General features: G+C 42.0%; 1 protein-coding gene across 1 annotated transcript; it reads left to right on the plus strand.

The window, feature by feature from the left end:
* Window positions 1-8,732: 8,732 nt before the first annotated feature.
* LOC128781570 (olfactory receptor 7A5-like) lies at window positions 8,733-9,656 on the plus strand. The gene has a single exon (XM_053930532.1). It carries the CDS (start codon window positions 8,733-8,735, stop codon window positions 9,654-9,656), a length of 924 nt encoding a protein of 307 aa, XP_053786507.1.
* The last annotated feature ends 313 nt before the right edge of the window (window positions 9,657-9,969 follow it).

Raw genomic sequence — 9,969 nt, forward strand, 5'->3', positions numbered from 1 at the left:
CCTTCTTCATTCAGTTTTGGAAGATTATATTTTTTTAGAAATGTGTCCATTTCATCTAGGTTTTCAAATTTCTTGGCATATAGTTCTTCATAGTAATTTCTTACAATCCTTTGTATTTCTGTGGTATCAGTTGTAAGCTCTCCACTTTCATTTGTAATTGTGTTTATTTGGATCCTCTCTCTTTTTTTCTTGATGAGCCTACTTAAGGCTTCTCGATTTTGTTCATCTTTTCAAAGAACCAGCTCCTGGATTCATTGATCCTTAGAATTGTGGTTTTAGTCTCTATGTCATTTAACTCTGCTCTGATCTTGGTTATTTCCTTCCTTCTGCTTGCTCTGGGCTGTCTTTGTTGTTGTTCCTCCAGTTCTTGTAGGCGTAGGGTTAGGTTGTTTGTTTGAAATGTTTCTATCTTTTTAAGGTAGGCCTGTATTGCTATGAACTTCCCTCTCAGGACTGCCTTTGCTGTGTCCCATAGGTTTTGGGTTGTTGTGAGTTCGTTTTCATTTGTTTCCAGAATGTTTTTGATTTCTTCCCTAATCTCGTTCTTGACCCATTCATTGTTTAATAGCATGCTATTCAGTCTCCATGATTTTGAGTGTTTTGGGTTTTTTCCTTTGGGGTTGGTTTCTATTTTCAGTCCCTTGTGGTCAGAGAAAATGCTTGATATGATTTCAATTTTCTTGAATTTGTTGAGGCTTGCTTTGTGTCCTATCATGTGGTCTCTCTTTGAAAAAGTTCCATGGACACTTGAAAAGAATGTGTATTTTGCTTCTTTGGGATGAAAAGCTCTATATATATCAGTTAAGTCCATTTCCTCTAGGGTATTGTTAAGTGACACAATATCCTTGTTGATATTTTGTTTGGAAGATCTGTCCATTTTGGCAGTGGGGTGCTGAAGTCCCCTACTATAATTGTGTTGCTGTCAATATCTTTCTTTGAGTCCTCCAAGATTTTCTTTATGTATTTGGGTGCTCCTATGTTGGGTGCATATATATTTACAATGTTTATGTCTTCTTGGTGGATTCTTCCTTTGAGTATTATGAAGTGACCTTCTGGGTCTCTCTTTATGGCCCTTCTTTGGAAGTCTATTTTGTCTGATATGAGTATTGCTACCCCTGCTTTTTTTTCCCTGTCCGTTTTCTTGGAAAATTTCTTTCCAGCCCTTCACTTTCAGTCTGTATAAGTCTTTTGTCCTGAGGTGGGTCTCTTGTAGGCAGCATATGTGTGGGTGATATTTCTTATCCATTCAGCTATTCTATGTCTTTTGATTGGAGCATTTAATCCATTTACATTTAAGGTTATTACCGATAGGTAGTTAGTCATTGCCATTTTTTCCTACCTCTGTTCCTCTCTCTTTCTCTTTTCCTTCCTTTCCTTAAAGCAGTCCCTTTAGCATCTCTTGCAGAGCTGGTTTGGTGGGAGTGTATTCTTTTAGACTTCTCTTGTCTGGGAAACTCTTTATTTGGCCTTCTATCTTGATTGAGAGCTTTGCTGGGTAATGTCGCCTTGGTTGCAGGCCCCTGTTTCTCATTACTTGGAATATTTTTTGCCATTCTCTTCTGGCTTGGAGTGTTTCCATTGAGAATTCAGTTGCTAACCTTATTGGGGCTCCCTTGTATGTTACTTCCTGTTTCTCCCTTGCTGCCTTAAAGATCCTTCTTTGTCTTGGAATTTTACCATTTTAATTATGATGTGTCTTGCAGTGGGTCTCTTCGGGTTCCTTTTGCTTGGGACTCTCTGTGGTTCCTGGATTTGAGTGAATTTTTCTCTCATCAGATTAGGGAAATTTTCCATCATTACCTTTGCAAACAGGTTTTCTATCCCTTGCTCTTCTTGTTCTCCTTCTGGTATTCCTATTATTCAGATATTGTTACGTTTCATGTTGTCCTGCAATTCCCTTATTGCCTCTTCATTCTTTCTGAGCCTCTTTTCCTTTTCTTGCTCTTTCTGGGTGTTTTTTTCTACTTTGTCGTCCAGCTCACTGATCCGATCCTCTGCTTCATCAAGTCTGCTTTTCATTCCTTCTACTGTGTTCTTCAATTCAGAAATTGTGTTCATCATTTCCTCTTGGCCCTTGTTGATAGTTTTTATTTCCTTTTTCATGTTGATATAGTTTGCAGTGTGTTCATTGTAGTTTCCCTGTAGTTTCCGGTATTTGTCTGTTTGCCCAGTGGGCTTCCAAATAACCATTGCTTTGAACTTAGTATCTGATAGTTGACTTGCCTCTTTTTCAGTTAGCATTCTTTCTGAGCTTCCTCCTTTATTGTCATTTGGAGATTGTTTCTTTGTCTTCCCATTGTTTGTGAGACTCTTCTTGTTAGCGTCGGCTTCTTAAATTGATCTATTCTGACTCCCTGGGTTTATGATATGATCTTCTGTGTTAGAATGGCAGTGGGATTCAGTGGTGCTGTCTCCTTAATCTCCTGTGCTTACTGGTCTTGAGCTGATGTTTATGGGTGTAACACGGTCTAACTCTGGTCTTTTCAGCATTCCAGGTTTTATTGTCTCACCTGTGGGAAAAAGAGAAAGTAGTGGCCGGGGGGAATGAAGGGAAGGAGTGGAAAAAGGAACAGAAAAGGAAAGGAAGGAAGGAAGAAGGAATAAAGATCAGAGGCAAGATAAGAAGGAATTTTAACAAAAATTAAAACAAAAGAATAAATAAAAGAAGGCAGGAAGAAGGAATAAAAAAGGTAAAGGATGGAAGGAATAAGGAGTAAAAAAAGAAAGAATGCTGAAAGGAAGAAGGAATTCAGGGGGAAAGGAGGGAAGGAAAAAAAAAAGTCTTCTGCTGGCTTTAAACAGGTCAGGTCAGTTCTGCTGGTCTTCCTGTCTGTGGAACGGGAGGGGGATGGTTGGAAGGATTGGTTTCACTTTTCTCCCTTCCTGAGCCACACTCTTCATTGTTGTTCAGCCTCCAGTCCAGTTCCTCAGGGTCCCTCTGCTCCCCACTAGGCCTTTGGTTCACCAGTTGTGCTGTCCTTGAGTTGCACCAATTAGGGGCAACTCACACCCCTCCTTCTTGCCCTTTGCTGTCTTAGATGCTAGGGGCTCTTGGTGCTGCTATGGGGTAGTTCAGCCCCCTACTGGATCAAGTCTTTCTGTGGAATGCAGTCTCCCCTAACCCTGCAGCTCCCCTCTGCTGGGTGTTCTGCCTTAGTCCTAGAGAGCCAGTAGGCCCTGCAGGGCTCTGTGTACAGGGGCTAGGTAGGAGTTGTTCCATACTGGTGCTTTTATTTGTGTTCCCTCGCAGGCAGCCAGGCCGTTGATCAGCGGACCTGCTGCTTTGGGCCTGGATCGCCCTTGGCTGGCCGGACCAGCTGCTTTGGGACTGAGTTGCTTGGCCCTTTGGTCTGCTGCCTTGGGCCTGTGGGTGGGGCAGCTAGGCTCTGCTCCCGGTGCACACCCACCTGAGGTTTCAGGTGTGGGCGCCCTGCCGGGGTCTCAGGTGTGGGCGGCCAGCTGGGGTTTCAGTTTTGGGCCCCCAGTCCGCTAATCTCCGTGTGCGCTTCAGGTGAGCCCCGGGGCTTCTTATCCCGTGTTCACAGTCCAGGGGCTGAAGGGGGAGGGACGCCGGAGGCCGCGGCTACTGTGGAGAGTTCTCTAACTAGCTGCTGAGTGTGTCTATTTTCTTTTTCTTTTTTAGAAATTCTTCCTATTCAAGCCCCCCTGGTCCAAACATGAACCTGGCTGCTCACACAGCCCAGCCTGGCTCTCTCCCAAGAATCCTGCAGCAGACCCTGCACCCTGGCCAGAGCTTCAGCCGCCCTGGTCCCCAAGCAGGTCCCAGGGACCTTATTGTCCTTAAGCACTCTTCTTACCGTCACATCTTTCAATATCCTCTATCTTTGGTCTCCGATCTTCATATATGCTGGAATACCGTTGGCTGTTCACTCTGCTCCTCAGATCAGCTAGGTGTTTCACTGGTATTGAGGGGAAGTGGACTCTGCTCCCACCTATCTGACCACCATCTTCCCGGGTCTCTCTGATTTTTTCATTTAATATTTTTAGACTGTTGTTGACCATGGGTAACTGACGACATAGAAAGCAGAATGGCAGATAAGAGGGAGACTACTGTATTCTATTGTATAAATTCATTTCATTCTACTGTTGGTGGACGTCTGGGCTGTTTCCAGTTTGGGACTCTTACAATTAGTGCCACTATGTTCAACATCCTTGGACATATCTTTTGATGCTCATACGTATGTATGTCTGGAGTGGAATTGCAGGATCTCATGATGTGTACATGTTCAGCTTTAGTAATGCTGCCAAACAACTTTCCCAAGTAGTTGTACCAATCTATACTCCCCCATGATGTATATGGAGGTTCCCATTGCTCTATATGCACCTGGGAAAGCCAGTCTTTTAATTTTAGCTTTCTAGTGGGTGTGTATTGCCTTTTGGTTTTCATTTTAATTTCTCATTTCACTAATGGGATAATTACCTTTCATTTTAATTGCTTAATTACTTCTTTCTTTTGTGGTTTTCTTCTGGCTCATTTGTCTTTTTATTTCATTTATTTTAAAATATTTTAAAGTATATTTTATTGATTATGCTATTACAGTTGTCCCATTTTTCCCCCTTTATTCCCCTCCACCCTGTACACCCCCATTCTACCAGCATTTCCCCCACCCCTACTTTAGTCCATGTCCATGGCTCATATGTATCAGTTCTTTGGCTCCTACATTTCCTTTACTATTCTTAACCTCCCCCTGTCGATTTTCTACCTACCATTTATGCTACTTATTTCCTGTATCTTTTCCCCCGTTACTCCTCCTCCTCCCCACTGATAACGCTCCATGTGATCTCCATTTCTGTGAATCTTGTTCTAGTTGTTTGTTTAGTTTGTTTTTTGGGTTATTTTTTTTAGGTTCAGTTGTTGATTGTTGTGAGTTTGTTGTCATTTTACTATTCATATTTTTGATCTTCTTTTTCTTAGATAAGTCCCTTTAACATTTCATATAAAAAAGGCTTGGTGATGATGAACTCCTTTAATTGGCTTTGTCTGGGAAACACTTTATCTGCTCTTCCATTATAAAGGATAGTTTTGCTGGATAGACTAATCATGGATGTAGATTCTTCCCCTTCATGACTTTGAATCCTTCTTTCCAGCCCCTTCTTGCCTGCAAGGTTTCTTTTGAGAAATCAGCTGGAAGTCTTATGGGAACTCCTTTGTAGGTAACTGTCTCCTTTTCTCTTGCTACTTTTAAGATTCTCTCCTTATCTTTAATGTTGGGTAATGTAATTATGATGTGCCTTGGTGTGTGCTTCCTTGGGTCCAACTTCTTTGGTACTCTCTGAACTTCCTGGACTTCATGGAATTGTATTTCCTTTGCCAGTTTGGGGAAGTTATTCTTCATTATATTTTCAAGTGAGTTTTCAATGTCTTGCTCTTCCTCTTCTTCTTCTGACACCCTTGCCATTGGGTTTTGGAACATTTAAAGTTGTCCTGGAGGTTCCTCAGCCTCTCCTCTATTTCTTGAATTCTTGTTTCTTCGTTCTGTTCTGGTTGAACGTTCATTTCTTCATTCTGTTCCAAACCCATGATTTGAGTCCTGGTTTCCTTCCGGTCACTGTTGGTTCCCTGCACATTTTCCTTTATTTCACTTTGCATAGTGTTCACTTCTTCCCTCTATTCTGTGACCATAGTCAACCAATTTTGTGAGCATCCTGATTACCAGTGTTTTGAACTATGTATTTGATAGGTTGGCTATGTCTTCATTGCTTAGATGTATCTTTCCTGGAGCTTTGATCTGTTCTCTCATTTTGGCCAGTTTTTTGGTCTCAGCTCACCTGTTACGTAGTAAGGGGCGGAGCCTTAAGTATTCACTAGGGTAGGGCAACCCACGTAGTCGCTGCATTGTGGTACTGTATGTGGGGGTAGAGATCAGAGAGGGAACAACGCCACTTGGTCAGCTCTCTGTGGGCTTTCAGTCACTTCTGCTGCTACCCACAAGCAAATTGGGCCTTTGTGGTGCTCATTCCTGGGTGGGTGTGTTTGTGTATGTTCTCGGACCCTGTGGGTCTCTCCAATGAACTCTCCTGTGAGGCTGGGAGTTTCTCTCATCACCTCAGCCCTCATAGGTTCTTTTAGTCAGAGGTTTTGAGGCTTTATTTCCCTGCACTGGAACCCTGGGTTGTGTGGTCTTTCTCACTTTCCAGTAGTTCCTCAAAGTTTATCTGCACGCAACTGGGAGACCCCCCCACTCAACCAGCCACTGCCTTGCCAGGAGTCCTCTCTGCCTGGCTGCCCAACTCCGTCCCTCCAAGTGGTCCGGATGAATGTTTCTTCTCTAAATCCTTAGTTGTTGGACTTCCATACAGTTAGATTTTCTGTCAGTTCTGGTTGTTTTTTGTTTTTAAATTTGCTGTTGTCCTTCTTTTGGTTGTGGGAGGAGGCACAATATGTCTACCTATGCCTCCATGTTGGCCAGAAGTCTCATTTCTCTCCATTCAATTTTCTTTAACACAGGTGCTAAATCACTCTGATCAACCAGGTTTTATTCCCCCTGCATATTCTTTTCATTTCATAACTTCACATTTACTGAAATGGGTTTCTGGGTAAGTAATATATATACACATATATTTGTGAAAATATAAAGGTGAACTGAGTGGGCAAAGCCCTGCTTATTTAGATCTGGCACTGTGATTGTGAAGGCAGAGTGTGTTGAAATAAATGTTATCATGACAGTGTGCTCAGGCTTAGTCACATGAAGAAAGTTACTCAGTGTAAAAGAATGGATTGTCATGGCATGTGCAGGCTTCATTGGTCACGTCCTGGGGAGGCCTTTGCATGTTGGATGAAGACCACGACCAGAATTAGACAGTGCCTACTGACTTGTCAAAAATGAGATCCAAACCCATAGTCCAAGAGAAACAAAGGGGCCACAGGACGAAGGAGTTTGTCTCATATTCATTTTAACCTTAAAAAACCCATTGGTGTAATAAATATAGAATAAGCACAAGAAATCCAGTCTTCTACTGCTTGATATTAAAAAGACTTCCTTTTGTAAACTACTAGTTTATTATGTTGGTCAGATTTCATTTGAGGTAGTCAATCCATAAGGTGTTTCCACACCATGTGTTGATAACTACCTTTGTCTTTTGGACAAATATATACTTTCTCCTTCGTTATTTTTGCTTGACTTTAAGGCAGTGTAGTTAGGGTTGGAAAACTGCCAGAATCCAAACAGTTTTCTTCCTCACCATCGCTCAGAGATCACCTAAATTTATTACCAATAGATATTTTTTCTTCCTCATATCCATTTTATTCCTCTCTCTCCTTCTACATTTATGTTTCTTTAAATACAGGGCATAAAATGGACATTCCAGTATGGAACCCCAAGCTTATTTGTGTGTGCACACTTACCATAGCAGTATTGAGGTAGTATGTCTAAATTATTTTTGGAAAAGATACTTGATCTGGACTGATGAGTGGTATCTAGTCATAGCCTAAATAGTGAGTGGGACAAATATGGAGACCACACCCATGAGGAGACCTGGTCTGTGTGTGCACCTCTCATAAACCAAGAGCAGTGCTCAGAGCAGGGCTACCTGGACCCATGTATTCCAAGGTGACCAATCACACAGGGGCGAGAACTCCATCAAGAGAAGGGACCGAGGAGGAAATTCTTTTCAGTTCACAGGATGCTTTTTCAATCATATTAATAAATAGCAAGAATTTCATAGTGTGCAAAAGGGACTCCCTCTGACTTGAAGTTTCAACAGCAGCATGCAGGCCACCTTGCTTCTTAACATCGTGTGACACCATCTCTCCTACCCCGGACACATTGGCTCAGTCTGAGCCTTGATTTTCTAAAACCACCATCTTCCTCAGGGCCTTTGCAGTGGCTGTTCTTCTGCCTGGCAAACACTTCCTCCCCCTTAGCCTCCTGTTTGGTCTTCTTTGAGGTGCCTGTCAAAACATTGCCTGTTGACAGCATTGGCTAAACTGTAAAAAAGTACACCCTCAGCATGGATGGATCTGGAGAACTTTATGTCCAGTGAAATAAACCTGTCAGAGAAAGACAAATACCATATGGTTTCACTTATATGTGGAATCTAATGAACAAAGTGATGTAATAAGCAAAATAGACACATAAGGATAGATGAACCTCAGCATGACAGGTATAGAGTGGGAGGTTAGGGGTGGGAGATTGAGGAAAGGAAACCATGTCCATGGACTTATGGACATGGACAACAGGGAGGTGATTGTGGCGGGGGGGGGGGATATCAGAGCATTAAGTGATAACAGGAAAATAGCAATGAACAATTAAAAAGAATAAGAAACATCCTCTCTCCACTCTCTCCATTTAATGTGATTTACTTTTCTACATAGCATCTGCACCATTGGATATGTTATATTATTATTGTTATTCAATTATACTCTTTGTTCATCATTAGTTTGTAAAGACTTTTGTTTCTCATCATCCCATACTCTGAACAGTGCCTGGAACATGGTCTAAAGTCAATATTCAACTATATTCCTGAAATGCAAGAACTATATCCTCAATAAAACAGCAATATACATGGTGTTTGAAGAATGAGTTGTTGGTAGAAGAGAAAATTCTAATGAGCAATGGCAATAGCCATGCCTTAATGGGAACCAGATCCTATGCCAAATATGCAAATGATACTTTAGATATTAAAATAGAAATGCAGCATTTATTCTCAGTTACTAATGTGAAAATTAGTCATTCATATTTTTTATATTTTCTGGTAGTCCCCTGGCGCACATGGAACCAGGCAATGTTACACAAGTTTCAGAGATTCTTCTCCTGGGACTATCAGAGGAACCAGAACTGCAGCCTCTCCTATTTGGGCTCTTCCTCTCTATGTACCTGATCACTGTGTTGGGAAACCTGCTCATCATCCTGGCCATCAGCTCAGACTCCCACCTCCACATGCCCATGTACTTCTTCCTCTCCAACCTGTCCCTGGTAGACATCTGCTTCACCTCCACCACCATCCCAAAGATGCTGGTGAACATCCAGACACAGAACAAAGTCATCACCTATTTAGGATGCATCACTCAAATGTATTTCTTCATACTGTTTGCAGGGTTGGATAACTTCATCCTGACTGTCATGGCTTATGACAGGTATGTGGCTATCTGTCACCCCCTGCACTATACGGTCATCATGAACGCCAAGCTCTGTGGACTGCTGGTTCTGGTGTCCTGGGTCATTAGTATTCTGAATTCCTTGTTAGAAAGCTTAATGGTGTTGGATCTGTCCTTCTGCTCAGACTTGGAAATCCCCCACTTTTTCTGTGAACTCAAACAGATCATCCAACTTGCCTGTTCTGACACATTTCCTAATGACATGGTGATGTACTTTGGGGCAGGGCTGCTGGCTGGTGGTCCCCTCACTGGGATCCTTTATTCTTACTCTAAGATAATGTATTCTATATGTGCAATCCCATCAGCTCAGGGGAAGTATAAAGCATTTTCCACCTGTGCATCTCACCTCTCAGTTGTCTCCTTGTTTTATGGTACAAGCCTAGGTGTGTATCTTGGCTCTGCTGGTACCCGCCACTCACAGTCAAGTACAACAGTCTCAGTGATGTACACTGTCGTTACACCCATGCTGAATCCCTTCATCTACAGTCTCAGGAACAAAGACATAAAGAGGGCCTTGGAAAGAATCCTTGGCAAGTAGGCATTTCAAGGGCCAATTGTATGTGGCTGAAGAAGTGCCCAAGAATGTTCAAATCTTCAGAGCACACAGTTCTGACACAAGTTAATACAATCTTTGGACCATACGTAATTAGAAATTCACATGTATCTTATGGATTAACATGAATTACATTAGCATAATTTATTCTCTTATGACATATATCATTCCAAGTAATATTTCTGTGGTTTTACTGAAAGAATAGTCATGAATTCTACATGCCTATAGACTTAACTATACTTGGATACTGTGGTCATTTACATAATTTTGTTGTAAAGGACCATCTCAGATGACAGTT

This window comes from Desmodus rotundus, chromosome 9, assembly GCF_022682495.2.
Source record: "Desmodus rotundus isolate HL8 chromosome 9, HLdesRot8A.1, whole genome shotgun sequence".
NCBI lineage: Eukaryota > Metazoa > Chordata > Mammalia > Chiroptera > Phyllostomidae > Desmodus > Desmodus rotundus.